Raw genomic sequence first — 24,181 nt, 5'->3', positions numbered from 1 at the left:
TTAGAGTTTACAATATAGGATAATATGGTAGTATAGTAGTTCTAATAGATTATATGCAAAGTTTAAAAGTTTTTGATTATCTTGCACCCGTTGGTCACTGTAAATTAGAATATTCAACACAAAAGAATATATAATGTGTTGTAACAAGATCCTTGCTCTCTTACCTCCTCGCCCCTTCTCTTGCCTCTTCCCTCTTTTCCTCTTGCCTCTTTGCTCCTTCTCTTGCCCACTCTCTCCCTCTGCTTCTTCTCCCTCCCTCTCTCCTACCGCTCTGACCCCGGCACTCTTCTCACCTCTCTTACCCCTCTTAGCTTTTTTACCTCCCTTACCTCATACCCCCCCCTCCCCTCTCTCCCAACTCTCTTTGGGGCTTCCCTTCAGCCGAGGCTGGTGGCTGAAAGCAGCCCTCTTTACCCACGGCCCTTGCAATAAAACCACGTGTTTCTAGAATATCTCAGGTCTGCAGAGTTCCTTTGTCCCTGCCGTCCACGGATGCCTCTACAACAGGGACTTGTGCCAGGTCAGCAGGTGCTCCTGCACAGGGATCTCCCTGCAGGCAGTGCCACAGGGATCCTGCCATCCCTTCTGTTGGGATCATTGTGGTCCCAGGAACTGCCAACCCAGTCTGCCCCAGGGATGGGAGCATGGAGCCTGGGGTCCAAGCCCCAGACAGTAAAAATCCCCCTTGTCCAGGGAAAAGCCTGGGGATGTGATGCTAGATGTGCCTGAGCAGAGCAGCTCTCCAGTGGCGGATATGAACAGTGTGCAGATAGGTAGAGATTGAAGAGCTGAGATGTGCCAGTGGTGGTCTCTCCCAGCAGCTGCAGTAAAAAACATCAGTCAGTCTCCAGCACTCAGCTCTCTCTGTCTGATGCCAGAAAATTGTTCACTTTAAATCTGGTCATTTCCTCACTTTTCAGTTACAATAAAGAGGTGATTCACGGGTCCAGCCTGACTCTTACCAAAAAAAAAGCAAGATTTTCAAGATGATTCAGTACTGAGCAGTGCTGGATTAATGGTTGGACTCGATGATCTTAGAGGTCTTTTCCAACCTTAATTATCCTGTGATTCTATAGCAGATCTTGTAAGTCCTGGTCAGTAGGGAACTGTCTGACCTAAACACTTCTAGAACTAGGAGGGACTTGTGCTTTCTCTGGTACCGCGCTAGGTGAGGGTGTCTGGGACAGCAAAGGGGGTGCATGAAGTGCTCTGACATGGTCTGAATAAATGTCCCCATGCAGAAAAGAGGAACTGCCCCATCAATGTCTACTTCATCATTGACACCTCAGAGAGTGTGGCTCTTCAGACTGTGCCCATCCAGAGCCTTGTGGACCAAATAAAGCGTTTCATCCCCATCTTCATTGATAAACTGGAGAGCGAGCTCTACCAGAACCAAGTGTACATCACCTGGCAGTTTGGTGGGCTCCATTACTCAGATGTGGTAGAAATTTACAGCCCTTTGACAAGCAGCAAAGACATTTACCTGCCCAGGCTGTCTGCCATCAAGTACCTGGGCCGGGGCACCTTCACGGACTGTGCAATCTCCAACATGACCCAGCAGATCCAGACCCAGATGGCCAACGGCGTGAACTTCGCGGTGGTCATCACTGACGGCCACGTGACAGGCAGCCCCTGTGGGGGGATGAAGATGCAGGCTGAGAGGGCACGAGACACGGGCATCAAGCTGTTTGCCGTGGCCCCCAGCGAGAAGGTGTATGAGCAGGGCCTGCGGGAGATTGCCAACCTGCCGCACGAGCTGTACCGAAACAACTATGCCATCACCCAGCAGGACACCCTGGAGATCGACACCAACACCATCGACAGGATCATCCAGGCTATGGTAGGGGCAGGGATGCAAAAAGGGGGCAAAAGGGGAGCAGCTCATCTGTGGGGGATGCTTTCCCTTATATTGGGTTTTGGAGATAACCTCTAGTAGGGAAAGTGGAGACTTTTTTTCTGGTACTTGGCCAGGACGCCTTGTTTGTGCCTCCATTTCCCAGCATGTCTAGGCAGGCTACCCGCCCCTAGTCCTGGCTCTTGCTGAAGACTAGGCCATACCCCAGCCTGTTCTCCCTCCGGGGGCATTGCAAGAGTGTGTCACACTGAGACACATGCTCACCATCAGCATGGTCTTTGAGACCCTAGCTGTGAGGCGCTGTTAATCAGGGGCTCTCCAGAGGACATCTTTACAGCCAGGGGACCTTTACCACCTCCTCTCCCTTACCACCACACACACCTGCAAGGGTGGACTGCTGTCTCCCCCATGGGACTGAGCACCTTAACTGATCTTCTTCCTCCTGTTCTCTCCTTTGCAGAAACATGAAGCCTATGGCGAGGTGAGTGAGCAGCATCTTTATGCTTTTGCCACACAACACAGGTTTGAGTTGCCCCAGTTAGAGCAGACCAGCTCAGACCTCAGAATAGCATGGACCTGTGTGGGATGGGTCCCTGTCCACCTGTGGGTCAGGGCAGAGTCTGGGGACACATTCCCTTATCACACATGGGTTGTCATAGCATGCTGGACTCACTCCCTGGCTCCCCCTCACCTGCAATGGGTTCTGGTCTATGGAATGGACACATGTCATCACTTTGGAGGCACATTCCGTAAGTGCTCCCCCTGCTGAAGCTCCTGCCCTGCTGGTGCTACGGGCAGGGTTTGGCACACAGAGAGGGAAGTATGCAGGAGATGCTCCAAAGAATATTCCAGTCCCATGATGACTGCAGATGAGCAATCCCCCACCACCTCTGACACTTGGCCATCTTGTTCTTCCAGTTTGGGCCCAGAGCCAAGCTATAATGAACATGCTCGAGCCAACTTCCCACTCCTAATTTACAGGCAACACTTCTTTGTGTGCTTGTTACTGCCTCAGCCCCGACCCAATAGATTTTAGCCCTGAGCTGATGGGGGAGAGGCACATGGAGAGCCATGGGTACAGAGTTGAGCTGAGTTTGGGATGCACACTGTCAGTACCTCAGTTGAATTTCTTGTGTTTCAGTGCTACAAGATGAGCTGCCTGGAGATTGCAGGTCCACCTGGTCCCAAGGGATACCGAGGGCAGAAGGTAAGTTGCTCTAAGCTGTGGGAAAGGCAATAATGCCCCTGCCTGCCACAACCACTGCAGGATGCCCTAGATCTCAGCTTACCTCAGCTGCATTCTCAGGTAGCACTCAGGTGGGAAATTCCCCCCAGCATCTGTCTTGGCCCTGGGAGACACAGCCAGCACCGGTGTGCCCATGTTTGTGATGAGGCTGATGCACTGCCAGCAGTGTAGAGAGACACCTGAGGACACTAGGACTGAGGCAGCAGCTGAGCTCCACACTCTCAGAGCAGAGCTCTCACATGCACAGGGTTGCCCACTCTCCTGCTCCAGCTCTGTGTGCTCTGATCTCACAGAAATTGTCATTTTCTCAATCAGCACCAAGCCTGGACTTATGCTGGGTGTTTTCCTTTCCTTAGGGTGCAAAGGGGAACATGGGTGAGCCAGGTTCCCCTGGGCTGAAGGGACGACAGGTGAGTTGTGGAAAATCCTCCCCTTCACTTGCCACATCTCTGATGACCTCAAGCTAACTCTCCGTGCCTTCCTTCCCGAAGGGCGACCCAGGTATTGAAGGTCCGATCGGATACCCTGGTCCCAAGGTAAGAATCCCATAGCCGATGCCTGAGCTCTGTCCATTCCTTGATTCTTGGTAAAGCAAGGGGAGCTTTGCTTCTCCCTCTCACCTGCCCATTTCCCACCCCAGACCCCTGCGCTCAGCTCCTGTTGATTGCCCAGGCACTAACACAGCGATTTTTTTTTTTTTTCCTTTCTTTTTCTCTTTTTCTTTTTCCCTCCCTTGTCCAGGGTGTCCCAGGGCTGAAAGGAGAGAAGGTGAGAAAGAAGAGACAGAATGGCTGGCTGGGTACTTGGCAGGGGCCATACTCCTTTCTGACGCACAGAGGAGAGACTAGTTGTGATGGGAGAAGGATAACAACCCTATTAACGTGTAATTGTGGACCTGGGGACGGATTTCCAAGGGCATCGCAAAGCCAGTCTCCTCCTCCAGGCTTTGCTCACGGTCTGGTGAAGCGCGGATGGGGTTAGGATGTAAATGAAGGGCGGGAGGAAGGGCGGGATGCAGGCGGTCTCTGACTTCCTGTCCTCTTCTTCTCCCAGGGAGAAATTGGATCTGACGGACGGAGGGTAAGAAAGAATATTTTCTTTCAACCTGCACGTTGTTCCAGCTCCCAAACACTCGGCCTGTGTGTTAATAGATTTTTTTATTTTTTTTCCCCATGGTCCAAGGGTGCCCCTGGCTTGGCAGGAAGAAACGGCACAGATGGGCAGAAGGTAACCGGGAGCGCTGGGAGCACGCCGTAATGTTGCTGCTTCCGTTTCTTTACACTCTTTCATCCCCACAGGCTGTTTAGTTTCTACTGTCCCGCATGCTGGCTTTCTGTTCCAAGGGAGGTGTTTGTGAACTTATCTTTACATTATTCTGCATGTCCTGTAGAAATGCATGAAGTAATTCAGGACACCCCAACAATCCCCGCCCTGTGCCTGAGAGCGTTGTCCAAACTCTCCTCGAACTGTGGCAGGATTGGGACTGTGATCAGTTCCCTGGGGCGTCTTTTCCAGTGCCCCACCACCCCCGGGGGAAGAACATTTTCCTAATATCTAGCCTAAATCCCTCACACAGCTCTATGCCATTAAGTCATGCTGTCCCTCTGTCAGCAAGCTCTCTGCAGGATGTGGGTCTGTAACCCGGTCTGTGCTCCTGCTGAGAAGGTAATAAAGCCAGTTAATCTGGGTGTAGATAGTTTATTCTTAGCGCAGAAAGCTTCAGAAATTTGGGGTTCAGGGTAGTTTGTCACTTCATCTGTAAACCCCAGTTTGTACTTAGTGTTAAAAGCCCTAAAGCCAAGTTCAAAGGCTTCACAGCAAAGTCCCTGGCTTTGTCCACTGGCCAGCACACCCTGGCTTTGCACAGTTTCCTGTACCCAGCCCAGTCTATTTGTGGGTAATAACTGTTCTTCCCACTCCTCAAGTGCAGCTGAAGCTCTAAAACATCCTTCAGTCCCCCCCCCCCACTCTTTAAAACACTAAAGCCCTTCAGTTCTTCCCAGCTTCTATCCCAGAGCTGTCTCAGCACTGGTGACAGAGCTGTTTTGGGATAGAGCAAGGCAGTCCCTTCTCTCACAGCATCTGTCAGGCAGAGTAGTTGCTCCACACCTGAGCTGCTCTGACAGGAGAGGCGTGAGAGAGGACTAGCACAACCCTGGACTTCAGTGCCTCCAAATCCAGCCTCAAGGGACATTCCCATCTCTAAGGGTACACTCATGGGATGAGCCTCCCTGATTTCCTTGGGTCTGCTTGCTTCTTCTCCATGTTTCTCCCTGTTGAAGGAAAACACTTGTTATTTGTGCTCTAGCTGGTGACAGGTAAGGTCAGTGGATGATGCTAATATTATTAACTGTCAGCAAGAGAAGCTGTGTTTTCTCTTCAACCACCTATAACTTCTGCCTTTTCATTTTGAATGTAATCTCTCCAGGGCAGGCTGGGGAGAATTGGACCACCAGGATGCAAGGGTGACCCTGGTGACAAGGTAGGAACACTTTTCCCTTTCACCAGCACATCAGTTTTGTAGCTGCTGAGTGAGGTACGTATGTAGAAAGATGGCCAACGAGAGTTTACTGGCCCATTTTCCTGCTAGCTGTATAATCTGATCCCAGTCCTGGGATGCCTGAAATGGGGACCACAGTTTGATTTTTTCTGTGCCTCCTTTCCATGGACAAACAAGCTGGGAGCCCCCAGTGTCCCTCCCCTCCACGTTAGAGAGGAGGAATTTCCCCTTTCATCAACATTAGCAACAAGCAAAAAGTACTTTAGCATCTAGAGCAGCTTTCTAAGCACTGGCTTAGAAATGTTATTTGATTAGAAGGTTGTATTTGATTTATTCTGCATGGAAAGTGTTCCCAATGTGAAGTGTGTGGTTCTTTGTGATTTCCCTACCCAGGGCCCTGATGGCTACCCAGGAGATGCAGGAGACCAAGGAGAAAGAGGAGATGCAGGCATAAAGGTACAAGTGCTCTGGGCAGACAGCAGGATGTGAGCAGAGGCAGACAGTGGTGCAGGGGCAAATGGGCTACTGAAATAAACAAATCAATATGACTCTAACAGAAGCCATTTATTGTTTACATAATGCCACGGTTATAGTTTCTCCCACTACTGCTCACGCTTGCAGGAATCTCTCGATTGGGTAAGTCATTTGTTTATTAGACAGGTACACATCTTTCAGGGCACTTAATTGGTCAAGTGTTTATTACTACACTGTGTGTTTTCTATCTGAGTTTTGCATTTTTTGTAGATACTTTTTCAGGCTCTTGCTCATTATTTTTAGATTTGGGGTTTTTTTGTAGCCTTGACGAATCCTTGAGAATTCTGAAAAACAAGACTGCAGGTGCCTTCTTATCTACAAACAGTTTGGCTGGTACAGGGAATGGCCTAAGTTGTTCAGATACATTGCTACACAGTGGAAACAGCTAAACGCCATTCTCCATATTTTTATATATATCCTAAATCCTTTGCTGCCTATGGAGCCCATAGGCTTTGAGGGTCTGGATCCCATCACCAGGCACAGGAGCTGAGGAAGGGGCCTTGCTGGCCTTGCTCTTTGGGCTACTTGTAGTGCAATGTGCTGGTGAGGCAGGCAATGACCATTGGCTCTCTGGCTGTTTCAGGGGGATCCTGGCCGGCCTGGTCGTAGTGGACCCCTGGGGCCCCCGGGAGAAAAAGGAAGCCCGGTAGGTTCATGCAGCATTCAAATGTCTCCAGTGTTTTACTGTGGTCTGTTCGTAAAATCACAGAATGGTTTGGGCTGCAAGGGACCTTAAAATTATTGCCCACTGCCGTGGACAAGAACACCCTCTGCTATCCCAGGTTGCTCCAAGCCCTGTCCGGCCTGGCCTGGAACACTTGCGGGGATGGGGCAGCCACAGCCCCTCTGGCTTTGGGCAGGACTGAACAGATGCTGTAAGGAACAGTTGACACGCGTGTTGTCAGCTGATGGAGGGAAGGTGATCCAGGATCACTCTGCTCCCAGGCTGGAGCCCCTGCTCATGGCAGTGTCATACGGGCATGCCGAGTGCGTGGAAGCAGAACCTGGGTGGTCATACACACTTCTGCTTGAGGGGGACTGCTTGACACAGGATAAAAAATGGGGGGTTGTATGCACACTTTGACCTCTCTTCCAACAAACTGTATTTCTTTTTCTTCTCCAAGGGACTTCCAGGCAACCCTGGAGCTCAAGGGCCTGCTGGAACCAAGGGAAGGAAAGGTGAAGAGGGACCTCGTGGACCCAAAGGAGAGGCTGTAAGTAACTGAATAGATCCCTGGATATTATGCACACTGCAGGAACCTGAGGCAGTTTCGTGGATGAGTGCCGAGAAACCCCCGTTCTGCTTTGTACATCCCAAAAGATGTGCAGATTCTGATCTCCTTGTCTCTCCCATCCTCACAGAGCAGAACTCCCATAATCCTAAGCCTGATGTTAACCATTCAGCTTAGAGAAGCATCCTGTGTTCCCACATAACCACACAGGCCTGGCCTCTGTGGATGCCCAGGGACACTTTGGCTGTACTCTGGCAAGTTCCCCAAACTTCTTGCAGGAGCTCAAAGAATCAGGATCTGGTGGCCATTATGCAGAGCTCTGTGAAAAGGGAATTGCCACATATTAGTGGCGCCACACAGACCCAAGTTAATATGATGGGACACTGCAAATTTTGGAGAGTGGGTTGGAGAGGATGATGCCTGGCACAGCTCCACCAGCACCAAGGGGCCAGAACCCAGCCAGCCTGTATCCTTTTGCAAGATCCAATGGGGAAAGCAACACTGGATGAGCTGGAAGTAAACCATAGTCTTCAACCCTGAGGGAATGAACCAGGCATGTTTGTGGTCACTGTGGTGAAAAAAACAGTCTGGCTGTGGCTTCCCAAAAGGAAGCATGGACATCCCTGCTCCCCTGCTGCTGGGAAGACACTTGCTTAAGGGGCAGGTGTACATCTCTTGAGCCCAGAGGGAGGAGAGAGGGCAGCCAGGGGTCACTGCCTAGGTGACATCTATCCTCTCACCCCATATATGTGACTTCTGTGTCTGTCAAGGGGCGACGTGGAGATCCAGGGACAAAAGGCAGCAAAGGCTCTCCCGGAGGCATAGGAGAAAGGGTGAGTAAAGCAACTGCCCAGATTGTTGCAAATGAGCCCCAAATGGACACGACTGGGGGGTGTATGTATGTGCTAGAGCCCAGCCGTGCAGTGTCCATGCAGCACCAGATCTGGGAATGCAGATCCCACTGTGCTGTGCTCCCGCTGTGCCACTGGCACCAGCTACAGCCTCCTCCTCCTCCGGGGTTTGGTCCAGAGAGGGGACAAAGGGCACCAAAGCTCAAGGTTGAGAGACACATTCAGAGGGCACACTGCCCCGACACTGTTTCAAACCAAGAAACACCAGGTTTGAGAAGGGCGGCATGAAGCACTGCCATTCACACAGGTAGCACTGGAGACATCCCTGACTAGGAATATCGTTCCCTTCTTACAGGGAGATCCTGGTCCAGAGGGTACTCGTGGTCTGCCTGGTGAGGTTGGAAACAAAGGAGCTAGGGTAAGCATGGAGCAAGGCTTGGTGACAGCCAGGAGGAAGGGGGAGCACTGGTGCCACCGAGGGCAGCAGGCCTGGCTTTCCTCCTCATGCACTCTGTTCTTGCATCTTTCTTTGCTGTGCAGGGAGAACAAGGACTGCCAGGACCTCGAGGCCCTTCAGGTGCTGTGGGAGAGCCAGGCAGAATAGTAAGTCACACTTGGGCATGTGTATGACCATGCCCTCCTTCTGTGGTGAGAGCTTGCCCTGCTGACACAAGCTGCCTGCACTGTCCCTCCCAAGGAGAACCTGCATGACCTTCTCTCAGGGAGGCTCAAAAACTGGGTGTTCCCATGGCAGTGTGAAAGGGCTCTCTGGAATGGGTGGGTCACTGGGAAGAGGGAAGATGGGACTCCACAAGCACCCATTTGTCCTGGGTCTGTGTTTAGTCCATCACGCCACTGTGGCAGTAGTGCTGTGATATCCAGGTGTCTCTATGGGACGTGGGAACCCCAGTGGTGAGACCATCACTGCCACAGTAAACTCAGGAAGGGAGATGGTCCTGCAGCACTGTCTTGAGAGCTGGTTTCTCCAGCACAGTCTCCTGTGTGCTGGGGGGCAGCAGGTAACATCCTCACTCACTCCCTGCCTTCTTCCCAAATCTGTCCTGCAGGGATCACGTGGAGACCCTGGTGACTTGGGCCCAAGAGGTGATGCTGGACCACCAGGACCAAAGGTAAAATTCATTAATAGACCTGTACATTTGAAAAGGCAGGTTTGTGTTCCTATTTACTTTTTTTTTTTTTTTAAAGGCGGTTTTCACAGCAAACTTGTGGGCCTCAAAAGCAGAATCAGCCCCTGATTCTGAAAAATCCCCAAGACCCTGAAAATTCTTGCTCTGAAAAACTGTTCCCAAGTGCTTCAGGGCCAGCTGCAGAAGCCTTGACTCCTGCTGGTGTCTCATCCCCAGAGAAGATGAAAATGACTGTAACTGTCACAGAGGGGAGCGGGTCAGAAGGGCCAGGTTTTGTATCTCACAGGTCTTTTTTTTGTACCAAAGGGTGACAGAGGCAGGCCTGGCTTTAGCTACCCTGGACCCAGAGGACCTCAGGTATATATTCCTCATCCAAGACGTGAGTACATCTGTTTTGAGTGGATGTTGCTGTTGGATCTGAGCAGACTGAGAAAACAGGGAAGGAGGAAGAAAAAGGCTCAGGGTCACAGATGTGTGGAGCCTGTGAAGGAGAAAGGGGCTTGAACATCAGGACTGAACCTGGCCACATTCCATCAGGTGCTGGCGACCCCAGCTCCAATCATGGTGATGGTCCTTCAAGCATCAGCCTGAAGCTACAGCTGCTCTTCATCTTGCCCCTCACTGCAGTCTTGGGTGTATGGGTGGGTACAGTGTGGGGCCCATCCTGGACAGCTTCTAACCTCTCCCTCATCTCCTTTTGCAGGGTGACAAGGGTGAGAAGGGGCAGCCAGGACCCAAGGTGAGTGTGCTTGTCTCCATCATCTGTATTTTTGTACTGACTGCCAAGGAGTTGTCTCCCAGCCCTCAGGTTTAATGGCTGAGGAGCCAGCCCTGCCAGCAGCTGCCCTGGATGTTCCTGCAGCTGCAGCCTGATTATGTCTCCTAAGCCCATTTCGTTTTGAAATCATATGAAAAATGTGTTGCAGAACATCCTTTTTTTTCGGGGAATAATGCCTGTATAAACACTGCTTGCTGTCCTCTGAGCTGTTGGTTCAGAGGATGCTATCCCAATCCAGCCAGGCATATGTTTGTGATGCAGCAGAGCCTCTGCCTGAGCACATCCAGATGTGCTCCATGCCAGATCTGTTTCTCCTTCCATCGAGCAGGGAGGACGAGGTGAGCTTGGACCAAGAGGAGTACAGGGGACCAAAGGAGAGAAGGGGGAGCCGGTAAGCAGACTCCCTGTACTGCCCCAGGGTCAGTGTCCCCCTCTCACACCCCTGCCACGTGTGCTGGGGATGATACTGCCACTCTCTACCTGGTCCCTGTCCCCAAGCTCAGCTGTGGCAAGCTGGTGGCTGTGTTTAGCAGGGCTGGGGCTGACCAGGGGGTCAGGAGAGTCCCTGAACACTGGGGGCTGCATTACCGACAATGCCCAGGAAATATTTGACCCTTCTTTACTTCTTCCCCAGGGTGATCCTGGCCCAGGAGGAGAGCCTGGACAGCGTGGTCCACCTGGTGAAGCAGGCCCTGAGGTACAGTCCCATGGCACTGTGTCTGAGCAGATGCTGTTGTAGGGGACACAGCTGCCAGATGTGTCCACTGGCTCACAGTGGGCCTTCCCCTTCTGCAAAAAGCCACATTTTTGATGGCTCTGACATCTAGTTCCCAGAAAAAGAACTCTTGGGAAAACTGTGCCTGAAATTCCTGTGCTCTTCTTACAGGGGACCCCTGGCCCACCAGGAGACCCCGGTCTGACTGTAAGTAACCCTGCTACTCTTCCTCCTGGGGCAGTCATGGCTTTTCTGTGCACAGCCCAAGAACGAAACAGGAGATCAGCTCCTGCTGCTGGCTGGCGGAGGTGGCCTGTGGCTTCCCATGGGAGCCAAGGAAAGAGGGGAGAGGGCTGGCTAGGTAGGAAGGGAAAGGGGAGTTTTGCTTTAGAGGGATGCATTGACCCTGCATCCCTTTCCTGGCAGGACTGTGACGTGATGACCTACGTGCGAGAGACGTGCGGATGCTGTGGTAAGCTGACGTAACCTCTCCCCAAGGAAAAGGAACAACCACCTGAGGGATTGAGATAGGGGGTCACCAGAAGGTTCCCAGCATCACTGACCCCTGTGTTTCCCTCCCCCTGCCTCTCTCCCTAGACTGTGAGAAGCGCTGTGGTGCCCTGGACATCATGTTTGTCATAGACAGCTCTGAGAGTATTGGCTACACCAACTTCACCCTGGAGAAGAATTTTGTCGTCAATGTGGTCAGCAGGCTGGGCTCTATTGCCAAGGATCCCAAGTCACAGACAGGTATGGGCTCTGCGGGGACACAGTGGGGCATGGGGAGAAGAAAAGGGTCTTGGATCCTTTCAATGGTTATTTTCCATGGCTTTTCAGACCAATTGGGCAGCTCTTTGACTCTCTTCACTTTTCCCCAAGGATGCAAAGCCAAGTAATGTGACACTTCCTTGGCAGGTGCCCGTGTTGGGGTGGTGCAGTACAGTCACGAGGGAACTTTTGAAGCCATCAAGCTTGATGACGAGCGCATCGATTCCCTGTCGAGCTTCAAGGAAGCGGTGAAGCGCCTGGAGTGGATTGCTGGAGGCACCTGGACACCATCTGCCCTTCAGTTTGCCTACAACAAGCTCATCAAAGAAAGCAGGAGAGAGAAAGCCCAAGTGTTCGCTGTGGTGATCACAGATGGGCGCTATGACCCCCGGGATGACGACAAGAACCTCGGGGCTCTTTGTGGTAGAGATGTGGTGGTCAACACCATCGGCATAGGAGACATGTTCGACCAGCCGGAGCAGAGCGAGACCCTGGTCTCCATCGCCTGCAATGAACCCCAGCGAGTCCAGAAGATGAGGCTCTTCTCAGACCTGGTGGCAGAGGAGTTCATTGACAAGATGGAGGATGTGCTCTGCCCAGGTCTGTCCCTGTCCTTGCATGGAGCGGAAGTTTTGAGGCCCAGGGTTTGGAGTAGGGGGCAGAGATGTGTCCCAGCAGCTTGGCTGGCAGCTGGATCATCCATGGTGGGGTCTGACCTTAGCCCTGAACTAAGAGTCCTTCCTCAGATACAAAAGGACCAACCTTTTGGGGCAGTTCCTTTGGTGTTCCCTGTAAGACACCTTGTCCTGTCACTCTGACTGTGCAAGCTGTAAAGGGGAATGGCAAAATATGGCTGAGTTTTCCTTGTTTCTTTTCCTTCCAGATCCACAGGTCGTCTGCCCCGAGCTGCCCTGTCAGACAGGTAAAACATTACAAGTAGCTTCATGCCATCTACACAGTCTCTGGGGGGTGACTGCATGAGGGTCAGGAGTAGGAGAGGGGGTTGCAACCCTGTTCAATCCCTTTGGAAGGCAGGAGTTTGGGAAATAGTGTTACTTTACATGAGGAGAGGCTCCAGGGTTTCATCTCCTGCTCTTTTCCTGTCTCTTTGTGTTCTGTGCACAGGTAGGTATGAATGCACTCCGTGAGTACATGGCTCAACCCTGATATTTTTCCCCATCCAAATTCTTGGGAGCCACCAGGTTTTGACCTCCAAACTCAAGTCAAAATCCCTTTACTAAACACACACTCATGTGACCTTTGTAGCAGGATGCTCCTTGAGAGTGACAGGCAGAGCAGATATTAAGGACCAGCTGGAAAATGGCAATGTAGTGGACCCAAAGCTTTGGCTTCTCTAATGCTGGCTGTATTTAATTAACAATTAACTGAGGGTGTTGTATTAAAGGAAAAGGCTGTAAGGATCCTCTGGTGCTCTGAGTGCTGAAGGTAGCTTTACTGGTTCACATTTTGCTTGTTAAGGGGCAGATGTGCATCCCAAATTCCTAGAGATCCTGTCTGCCTGAGTCCCTGTGTCTGTTTAGAATACTAGAGATGCAAAGAGTGCATCTATAGTATTTAAACAGACACTAAGTTTATAGAGGTCCACAGTTTTGCGCATTCTGCAATTTCTATCTCTTCTCCCAGCATGAATGTTTTTGTGGCAGTCCCCGGCTACAACTGAGCCTTATACAGAATATCAGATTTTGTTTTTAAATAAGTCCCTTTCTTTCCATGCAAAGGAAAGGAAAACTGGTTCCAAGATGCACAGAAAATCAGAGAAAATCTGTAATTATTCCTGTCTAAAATCTCTTGTTGGGATTTTGAGTATTTGCACCTGGCCATGCCAGGGACACAGTGTCCAACCGAGATGCTGAGCACCTCTGCATCTGAGTCCTCTGAGGAGCTTTACCTGCAAATCTGTGCACAAGGAGGTAACATCCCCAGACCACACTGGTGATTGCTCAGGTGTCTTCCTGAGGTTTTGGTATTTGCAGCCTTCCCATTTCCAAGGAACACAAGCAGTGGCACACTCATTTCCCCTGGGCTTAGGCCATCAAAGCCCTCCAAAGAAGGGTGAAGTTGTCGGTTCTTTCCTTGTAGTGCAGTTGGGTGTTCCTGTTCGTGATGCAAGGTGAGAACAGTTCAGTGGTGCCTGGCAGCCCTGGGAACCAGAACAGGAATGGCTTGAGGAGGCGTCTGAGGGGGTTCCCTCTTTGGTGAATCCCTTAAGCCATGCCATACACAAACCAGGCTTAGTGTGGGCAAGACCTGCTCCCCAGAGAACTTGGGAGGTAGAGTGACGTGGCTGGGTAAGGTTGGCCTCCTCTCAAAGTACCCTTTCAGCACGGGCAAAAGTTATTCTAGGTCTGGTAGATGAAATTTTAAGTAATAAGTTCAGGAGTCTCCCACCCACCACACCGAATGGTCCGTGCTGTGCTGCTGTCATCGTTTAGAAGGATTTGCAGTGGTCACACTTCCCTAGTGGCAAGGGGACGTGTTGGATGGGATGGGATGGAACATAAGGCACATGACACAGCCTGGGGCTTCTCTGGTTCTCACAGAACATCCCATGAGCTTGTGTGAATTGCCATGCAGTTCCTCTGGGTGGGGACAGTGCCCTTTGGAGGGAATGGGAGTAAGCCAGTGCACATCCAATGCATGTGTGTGTGTCGTGGACTGGCCAGACAGACAGGTCATGGAGGCAGCTAAAACAGCCCCGTTCTTGGCTCCATGGCTCAGCATGGTGGTTCTGGTGCTTGGAGGGGCAAATCAACTGCCCCAGCTTCAGCCTGGGTATTGCCAGCAGGAACAGGTACCACATAGAGCCTGTCTTCCCCTCATGCATCCTCAGAGCTTTACCTGAGATTTTCCCATTTTCAGCACAGCCCCTTGTCTCCCATCAGTTACTGCTGTGCTAACAGGATGCTGGAGGGTTAAATGGGGAGCAAATCTGAACTAACCACTTGCTTTGTAGAAATCGCATGACATCTTGAGAGGCTCTTGCTAACCGATGCAAAAGGATTTGCTTTGAGCTTTGGGGTTTTATTCAAAGTTAAATTCAGCACAGCCAGGTGCAGACAGAAGCTCTCAGGGTCCTGACAAGCCCAGGCACCACATGGCTTTGACTGGAGTCACTGCCCTGAGGCTGAGTGCCAGGCAAGGAGGTCACATAATGCTGTCCCTTAGATGTCTTTCTGCCTTACAGCATCATGTGTGCAGTTTGCAGCTAGCACAGTCCCAAGCTACATGATGGGTGAACCCCATCTGCAGAAGGAAGTGGCCTTTTTCCTGAATACTGTTCCTTCTCCATTGTGCCTGTGCCAGATCAGTAGGAACTGGGGAGTTCAGATTCTGTGTACTTTTCTGGAGTCACTCAGTTGATGTGTGAAAGATTTCAGGGCAAATCTCACAGTTCCTCAGACACAAATGGCAGAAAGATTTAAAATCTGGCTTTGGTCTTTACTTCTCTGTCCTCGTTAGCTCTGTTCTTCTCTGGTGCAGTGCAGGTAGGAAAGTCAGGTAGCTTTCAGAGATGCAGCCATTGCTAGCAAGCCCTGAAAATATTCTTTTGACGCTCACTTGCAGATGACAGGAACCCTGGGAGCATAAACCCAGTAATTTTCCGCCCCATGGAAGAGGGAGTCAACATAGATTTCCCCAGCACCATACACTCGATCGCCCAGTTCCTAAACTCCACGCGGGAATCCCGGGACCCCAGCATGTACACCCAACTGGTGGCCACTTTGGCCTTTACCGCCGAAAAAGCCAAGTTTGCCACTGGAAATGAGCGGCAAGAGTGGATGGACTTGTTCATTGACACCTTCAAAATGGTGCACAGTGAGATTGTGGGGGACCCAGAGACCGTGCTAGGGCTGTGCTGAGACCTCTCTTGGGGATCACATGGAGGCAGAGGCTGAGTGGAGGTGGAACTCATCACTCCTGTGTGGTGGAAGGGACAGCAACAGGGGGAAGTGCTTTTAGTTCAGGAGACACAGGGGCAGTGGAATGGCTTGGTTGCATTCAGCTGGGGACAGGACACAAGGAGCAGTCCCCTCCAGCTTGGCCAGCATGGTGGCTTTACCCAGCAATACCAAGGGGTGCTCTTGTTCTGCCTGCTGCTTTTTTGCTGAGAGCCTAATGATGCATTTTCCCCACGCCTTCCTGCACATGTCCTTGCTGAGCCCTTCCAAAGCACCTTCTGCATCCTCTCTCTCAATTACCACAGGCTCTCTCAGAGTCCTGTAAGTCTGACTAAACCAGGTGCATCCCTGCTCACCAGTGTCTCTGTGGAACCCCTCATGGGCAGCTGGGGGTGTGGAGGGGAGGAGCAAGCAGGATGGGAGAGGGAGCAACCCTCCGTTTCCATTGGGAGCACTGACACGTGGGCAGTGTGTCCCTCAGAAGCTCTGTGGGCTCCCCTGGCCTTTTCCTCTGCTTGTACATTTGTGTTTCCTCTGTCATAATCCACAACATGTACCTGTCCGTATACAAAAGGCAGATACTCTGCCAGATAGGGCCAGGTGGTCCAAAGCAAAACTCCTTGACTGATGTGAGTTGTTTAAAAGCAAGCTTGATGTAGTAGAGCCTACTCAATCCACACCCAGTGCTGCTTTGGCTCAGAGACCACAGAGCCACCACCTGTGCTGCAGATATGTGTGTTTAGTAAAGGCTTGGTATCTCCATCCTCTCACCTGCCCCTGGTTGCACAAAGTCAGGCAGGCGAGTGCCATTCCCACCTCCAGTTTAACTGCTCTCAAGCTCTGTTCAGAGGTAGGGGGATTTCGTGTGCAGACACAGGATTAGAAGCGCTTACTCTGATGGACATGATATTATTGCAATAAAGTATACTGAGCAAATGTCATATTTAATGGGCAAAAGGGAGGTGTGCCATCTTCAAGAATGTGGCTGTAATATTTCCAGCTGTAAAAAGTGAAACCATGGGAATTGCCCACTTTGAACTTATTTCAGTTCCCCAAGGTTTCAGCACTTTTTCCTCCCAGGGACAAGTTGCTTAGAGAACTCTGCTGCTATCAGTGCAGAATACAGGGGGAAAGAGTTCTGAAGGCTTTCCATGATGTGCACTGTGTTTTAGGTGAAAGCAAAAACATCAGCCTGTGCCTGACTCTGGTCATAATTGACATATTCCAGATAGTCTGTGCAAAGCTAAACTCCCTGTTTTGATTTTTTTACCCCAAAATTAGTGTGACTTAGCCTGCTGGGCTGCAGGACTGAACTCAGAGTAGTTAAGCTGGTCCAGCGGTGATGCCAGAGGAAAAGTTCCCGAACCCCACTGATTTGAAAAGGTCTCAGGGCTGAGACATTTTGCTGAACAACGAGAGAACTGGAGAAGATTTCAGCAAAGGAGGGTGTTGATTTTATTTGATTTTATCACACAGTAGCAATTTATTCCTAGCAAAACATTGGAAACAAAGTTTTTTACCTCTCAAAAAACCTTCAGCTCTTTAGAGGTGGGGAGAGGGAGAAAATGTCTCTTTGCATGATAGATATCTCTGTGCTTGTTCTTGTTAGAGGTAAATGGGTGAAGGAGTGGGGTTTTTTTAGCGTAATCCTAGCTAATCCCTCTGATACAACAAGGTGGACTTCATCACAGTAGGAGTTCCTTCAGTGAAGCTCTTGGGCAAAGGAAGGACAGATAAGGAGCTAGGCAAAGGATGGTCTATGCCTCCCCAAAGACACAGGAGGGGATGGGAAAGGGGGAAACCCCAGAAAGGTCTGGGAGGTCAGTCCCCATCTCACTTTCATCTCCACTGTGAACACTGCAAAAGAATAGAGGAAATACAAGTTCCTCCAGTTTTAGAAGAATCAGGAAGGTGATGTGAACGGGTGGGGTTGCTCTGCACACACTAATGGCAGAAAAATCAATTATATTTCTGCTTATTTGTGTTGCCTTTGTTAGACATCCTCAGCTGTGAGCTACAGGCATTCATGATTCACGTGAGAAGGACCGATGCACCAGTTAAAAGCATTACAGGAAGATTTTAGTTGGCCTAATTCATGGTGGTGCTTTGAGACCCTCTCTCGCACTTAGGATGAGAATCTTGCCACAGGAAAGGGTGCTCGGGTCCTCAGTCTCTCAGAAATGGGAACAAGCTCCAACCAGAGCCTGACACTGAACAGGACAAAACCAAGGCTTTGCTGCCTCACATTCCCTTGGGATAACCCTTGGGATGTAAAGGCACCCTATTAAAAACAGCTGGAGGGTAGCCCTCTCCAGCTGTGAGGGCTGAGCAGTGAGCAGAACATGGCTTTGGGGAATGCTTGTGTCAGATGTGCACTGTGCTCTCACTGAGGCTCCATGGAGTGATGCTGCCCTCTGCTTAGCCAGGAGCTCTTCGGGCTTGCTTGTCATCTCAAAAAACATGTGGGCAGGCACTGGGGGAGGCTGTTAGCACTGCCCCAACACGACACACAGCCCCTGCTCCCAGCTGCTTTCACAGACTCTCATGTAGATGTGCTGTGTGGTTGCAAGGGGGCTTCCTTCCTGCCTTTCCCCCTCCACAGCTGCTCAGAGCAGGTGAGGACCAGAAGTGCAGGTGCTGCCAAGGGGAAGTATGCTTGTGGCAGCAGTGCCTGCAAATCAGGAACTGCAGCATCAACATGCCTTTACACAATATTTCTCATGGAAGATTGGGCAGAGGTGAGTATGTGCCTTTACTGCTTTAAAAGAGGGGAGGTAACAAGTGAGAAGACAAAAGGAAATGGCCTCGGGTTGCACTAGGGGAGATTTAGATTGGATATTAGGAGAAAATTCTTCACTGAAAGGGCAGTCAGGCACTAAAACAGGCTGTCCAGGGAAGCAGTTGAGTCATCCATGAAAGTGTGGTGCTTAGGTGTATGGTTTAGAGGTTAACACAATAGTACTGAGTTAATGGTTGCACTTGAGGATCTCCGAGGGCTTTTCTAACCATACAGAACCTGTGATTCCTTGATTTTGTGCTGAACTCAGGCAAGGCACTGTTCAGCACTAGGGAAGCTCTTTGTCGGGCTGGATTTGCTCAGAGTGTGGAAATTCAATCTAACATTACACTCCTACCCCCAAAGTTACCCCCTGTTGCCAGAAATCGATGCTCAAGGTGGAGCTGCTACAGAAAGTTCCTATTCCTTGTCAGTCATGCAACACAACATGGCAGCATCTTCAGGACTTCACCTTTTTGACATTCAGTCTCACAGCCATAGAACTACTTTGAGAGTGCTGTGGGCGTTGCCCTGCTGCCAGTTCAGGGGGAACACTGAGTGGAATGCATATAACTACAGAAAAAGGAGGAAATAATGATCCCTGACTATCAGCTGACTCCAAAGATAGCTACTTTCTTCTCCTTTTTGTTTTTTCCTGAGTTTATTCACTGCATATATTCATATATTCTATATGGTTGGACTGGGCTTGGAGCAGCCTGGTCTAGTGAAAGGTGTCCCTGCCCATGGCAGGGGGTTGGAATGAGATGAGTGTTAAGGTTCCCTCCAACCCAAAGCATTCTGAGATTCTCCGATTCTAGGACTTTATGATGAGAATAGCTCTGACAGTAAACCACTCTCCTGAAGTAACTGAGAGGTTTGCAGGTGCTGCTTGCGATTAATCTCTGGATATTCCTCTCAAAAATGAGAGTTGGAAATTGATGTAGGGCAGTGGGTGTAATTCTGGCACTGAAATGCACAGACCTGTCTAGTTTCATGAGGGTCTGCCACCAGTCCCAGAAATAACATTCATTAAATGCCCAGTAGCTGAGGGCATCAAAAGCAAAGCTCCTACATTTCGAGCTGTAAGGACAGGCTTTGGCAGCAGGGTTGGGCTGGTTCTTCTTTGGACAAGGATGCACAGAGGCAACTCCAACACAAATTATCCCATAGCCTTCTCATCCTCCCAGCTCCTGTCTCCTTCTTCCCCCTGCAGAGCTTGCCGTAGCCCAGTGCACCCAGCGCCCCGTTGACATTGTCTTCTTGCTGGATGGCTCAGAAAGGATCGGGGAGCAGAACTTCCAGAGTGCCCAGCGCTTCGTGGAGGATGTGGCCCAGCAGCTGACACTGGCCCGGAGCAACAGCGACCACATGAATGCCCGGATCGCGCTGCTGCAGTATGGCAGTGAGCGGGACCAGAATGTGGTCTTCCCACTGACCCACAACCTCACCGAGATCTCCGATGCCCTGGCGCAGATCAAGTACTTGGACTCGTCCTCCAACATTGGGTCAGCCATCATCCATGCCATCAACAACATCGTGCTCAGCCCAGGCAATGGGCAACGACTTGCCCGGCGCAATGCCGAGCTCTCCTTCATCTTCATTACTGACGGCATCACGGGAAGCAAGAACCTAGAGGAGGCCATCAACTCCATGAAGAAGCAAGATGTCATGCCCACAGTGGTGGCTCTGGGGAGTGATGTGGACATGGATGTCCTGCTGAAGCTTGGCCTGGGGGACCGGGCAGCCATCTTCCGGGAGAAGGACTATCACAGCCTCTCCCAGCCCAGCTTCTTCGACAGGTTCATTCGGTGGATTTGTTAAAGGGCGGGCACACACAATCCTCTCACTGATATACACACCCCTGATATTACCTGTTGTATTTTCTTCCCCTTGTATGGTTGCTAGCCCGGAAGAGCTGCCCTCTGGGTCCTCCTTTCTAACCAAAATCCAGAGCTCTTTTTTTATTTTCTTCTTTTTGATGATGAAGAGTCATGTATCTTACATTTATGGTTCTAATTAAAACACGCATCAAAGCAGGATACAGAGCCATATGAAGTACTTCTGTAAAGCTTTGCACACACGACTTGCATACGTACTGTAATCCTAGGAGGGCTTATCAGAGATGCAAGAAACCTTTCCAGAGTAGCAGGACCAATGAATAACTCTAATTTTCAAAAACACTCAATATCTCTCAGTGCATCTTGATCCTCCTTTCTGGGCACAGCAGGATGGTGTGAGAGGTTTTGCTGCCTTCCACAGATGCTCCTTTGGGGAGTTTATCTGTCTCAAATTTTGCAAATCATCTCTTAAGATCTTTATTTTCCTGTGAGCCATACTTGCCTTGATTCCTTCTGTCATTCTGCCCTTCATCAGAACCTGCTCATCTATTACTGCACTCATAATTTCAGCTGAGAGGGGCAGCATGACTCCCAGCATCAACAAAATACTGGACAGCTACCAGAGCTGCCTCCCAGTCATCCCAGTGTGCTCAAAGCGTCCATGGTACCTTCCTCACACCAGTATCTGCTGAGCAATACCCATATTTGAACTTGAATTGTGCTGTCTGCAAAAATAAACTTTTTTCACCCTATCCTGAAAAAGCCTTTTTTCCTGTATGTGTGGAGATTCTTAAAATTATTTTCATTCAGCAGCTGATTCTCCTGGCTTCAAGCTGGTAAATCCAGATAATCATGGAATCACAGAATGGTTTGTGTTGGGAGGGAACCGAAAGACCATCTCATTCCACTCCTGCCATGGGCAGGGACACAGATTGCTCTAAGCGCTGGTCTTAGACACCTTCAGCTGTTCATGCTCATCTGTTCATGGGAGAATCCCTCTAACATGGTGCACTTTTTCCTATAAATTTTTACCCTGGCGTGGAGGATGGCAGTGCACATAATTACAGCGTCTCCCAGCCACTCCCTCTGCAACACATAGGAAAGCTCACACAAAATGGCAGGAGTTTTATGGGATCCATGTTAGCAGCCAGCATCATTGCCCAGGAAAAAACACACACGGACACCAGCAGATTGGAAAACAACATGTGATGATTTTCAGCAGGCTGTCCCAAAAGATAGAAGGTGGAAATGTTGTCCATTGACTTGGAGATTCTGGGTCAAAGGATTTACAAGCTACACACAAGAAAAATCACTCAACAGGCAAAGCACTGCTCCAAGGGGAAGGTGGAGGGAGGGGATCGACATGCAGACGGTTCCCATGAGGAGTTTGGCCTCATGTTTTGCTGATCACCGGAGAGTAGGTGGGATATGCCAGATGTTCAGTCAGAGTCAGAGCTGCTGCTTGAGCTGGACGAGCCACCAGAGTGCTGGGGAAGAAAAAACAACTTTAGGACAGCAGGGAAACGAGCAGTCTTGATAGGGGTTAGTGACCCTGTGATGGCTGCCCTATATTGTGGGAGGGCTGAAGGTTTTTTATGAGTTTTTTACAAGGCTCTTAAGGTCAATAAAGGAAATTCCAGAAAGGTCTTGGTTTCTGCCAGCAAGGATGTTGGTCACAGCAGATCACTTCCAGAGCTGTTTCCCAGTGAGAGGAGCTGTTGGTGTGATTTTGTTTGGGAAATGCTCCCACCCCCAATGTTGGAAGTGGGGCCTGGTATAGAAGTTCCTCATTCAGACCTGCTCAGGTTGGTGCCCATCCCTGGAATGGTATTTTCTGCAGAATCTACTCCAAGCATAGGGAATTCTTCTCCTTTTCTGGGTTTTTTTGTGATTTTTTTTTGTTTGTTTCATTTTAAGGGGGAGCCAAACAATCCTCTGCTGCAGACACTTAGTGAATGCCCATTATGGAGGCACAACTTGCACTCAGGTGAGCAGGACGAAGTCCTGGAATTTAATACACTGCATGGTGCCATGTCACCCCTTTAAATGGCTTAAAGGAATTTCAAAGGATTACTTTTCAAATTACTCACTTACTATGACTCATTATTGCCTATTTATTAATCTAACAAGTTTCCACATCTAAAAAAAGCCACTGAAGTTTGGGCAGCTTGCTCCAGCCACTACAGGGTAGGAGAGGAGAGTCTCAGCTGCTCAGGTTGGATGCTGTGGTATAGGGAAGGGGTCCAAAGGACCGCAGCAGAATTAGGGAAGGGTTCACTGCTGTCTCACTCTTACCTTGCCTTCATGGTGCTTGCAGTGCTTCTTCTTATGGTGCTTCTTATGGTGCTTCTTATGGTGCTCATGGTGCCCGTGAGGATGATGCCCCGATGGGGGGTGCCCGTGAGGGTGCTGGCCAGGGGGAGCAGTGTGTGGGGGGCAGACTGCCACACCACCAGGGTGGGGACCTGTGCCAGGACCAGGGTGTCCTGGAGGAGCAGCAGGGCAAACTGCAATGCCACCAGGGTAGGGACCTGTGCCAGGACCAGGGTATCCTGGAGGGGCAGGAGGGCACACTGCAAGGTGTGGTTGTGGCCGGCCTAGGAAGAAGAGAGGGCTGTCAGTGGGCAGAGACACGCTCTCCTCAGACAGAGAGCGCAGGGACCTGGTGTACCCTTCCACCCAAAGGGCCCACCCCGATCTATCTCTTCCTCACAAAGGACACTCCACACCCCTTTGGGAGGTAGGTAAAACCCCCAGATGTCTGTGGCCATGGCATAGAGCTCCCCTCTAAGCCCTGATGGCTGTGTGGTACCCACAGCCCTGCCTGGCCCCACAGCCTCTCACCTTGGTTGGGGTCACACATCCTCAGCAGTCTCCAAGCTGAAAGGGAAGGACAGGTACCATTGGTCTCCTCCTGCAATGGGACATCTCCGGACCAGCAGCTGGGACCTGTCTCCTCTGTCCCACACGTCTGCCCCCAGCACAGGGACCATGCTTGCTTCCCCAGGAGTGTCATCCCCCCACAGACCCCAACCACTGTCCTGCCCCTTCGGTGACAGCACCGAGCCCCAGAGTGACTGTCTCCCGCCTCCATGCACCCCCAAGGCCCAGGTATGTGGTTTCCATTGTTAATAGAAATAAACCTACAGCGGCTCAGCCTAGGTGCCAAGCTCGAGTCCTCATGGGCCACGAAGGACTGGGAACACATGCCTGTGTGCAGTGCCAGCCATGGGGACAGTGCACCCTGACCCGCGGGTGTCCATGCTCCCGCTGCCCCCGTGCTCCCCTTTGCTGCCCCGCACTCATCAAACCTGCGGAAAAGTTCCCAGAAGAGGCGATGCCGGCAGCACTCGCGATCTCTGTCCTCGGCACGGCTCTCCCGGCTGTCGGGCACACGTTAAATAGTGGGGCCCTGCCCCGGTGAGCAGGGGTGCGGCGGGCAAGGGTGACACCGGAGCGCTGGCACCGTCACCGTGGGCACGCAAGAAACGCCAACACGCCGCTCCCAGGTGGCACGAAGGTCCCGCAAGGATAACAAACACAGGCGGTGGAGGGCGGTGATTCCAGCTCCCGGCCTCAAGGGATGGACGAAATGAGTCAGTTGACCCTGCCATGAACCCTGGCTCGGTGCTCCCCGCCCAGGCACAGTGCCCAGGAACAGGGGTGACCTTCCCACAGACGAGGCTGTGGGACATCGGGGTGCAGCGGCCAGACACTGCTCACGGTGCTGCCGCGACATGCGGTCAACACGGACAGGAGGCAGGGCTGGATGCCCTGATTTTCAGGTTTTCCTCTTGGAGGATCTGTGAGGAGGGTGCAGGCTTTCTCCCATCTCGACCCACCCCATCGCCCTCCTAACGCCCCTGATGGTGCCTCATGTTTGGCAGTACTCCCTTCCCAGACAATTCAACAGGAATTGTGGAATTGTCACACATAGCCTGAAAGACATCTGGCAGAAAGGTACTGTGCCAGGTCTTGCCCCAGATCTTGGGTAGGAGGGTGTTTCATGGGGGTTTCTGG

General features: G+C 51.0%; 1 protein-coding gene and 1 long non-coding RNA gene across 2 annotated transcripts; one reads left to right on the top strand and one right to left on the bottom strand.

The window, feature by feature from the left end:
• Positions 1-754: 754 nt before the first annotated feature.
• COL6A2 (collagen type VI alpha 2 chain) lies at positions 755-20,914 on the top strand. The gene is made up of 27 exons (XM_066323264.1): positions 755-773; positions 1,242-1,840; positions 2,316-2,336; positions 2,997-3,062; positions 3,458-3,511; positions 3,593-3,637; positions 3,843-3,869; positions 4,155-4,181; positions 4,284-4,328; positions 5,530-5,583; positions 5,995-6,057; positions 6,719-6,781; positions 7,260-7,349; positions 8,138-8,200; positions 8,574-8,636; positions 8,759-8,821; positions 9,286-9,348; positions 9,673-9,723; positions 10,070-10,105; positions 10,473-10,535; positions 10,779-10,841; positions 11,031-11,066; positions 11,286-11,331; positions 11,457-11,609; positions 11,775-12,227; positions 12,511-12,549; positions 19,537-20,914. The coding sequence occupies exons 1-27, from the start codon at positions 755-757 to the stop codon at positions 20,142-20,144; spliced, it is 2,973 nt and encodes a 990-aa protein (XP_066179361.1). The 3' UTR covers positions 20,145-20,914.
• A 436-nt stretch (positions 20,915-21,350) lies between these two features.
• Positions 21,351-23,644, bottom strand: LOC136363808 (uncharacterized). The gene is made up of 4 exons (XR_010744047.1): positions 23,473-23,644; positions 23,006-23,041; positions 22,457-22,758; positions 21,351-21,648 (listed from the first exon to the last, which is right to left on the bottom strand). It is a non-coding gene; the product is annotated as an uncharacterized lncRNA (long non-coding RNA).
• Positions 23,645-24,181: the final 537 nt, after the last annotated feature.

This window comes from Sylvia atricapilla, chromosome 7 (genome assembly GCF_009819655.1).
Source record: "Sylvia atricapilla isolate bSylAtr1 chromosome 7, bSylAtr1.pri, whole genome shotgun sequence".
NCBI lineage: Eukaryota > Metazoa > Chordata > Aves > Passeriformes > Sylviidae > Sylvia > Sylvia atricapilla.
The sequence above is the reverse complement of the archived record's forward strand: the minus strand, read 5'-3'. Positions and strand labels throughout refer to the sequence as shown.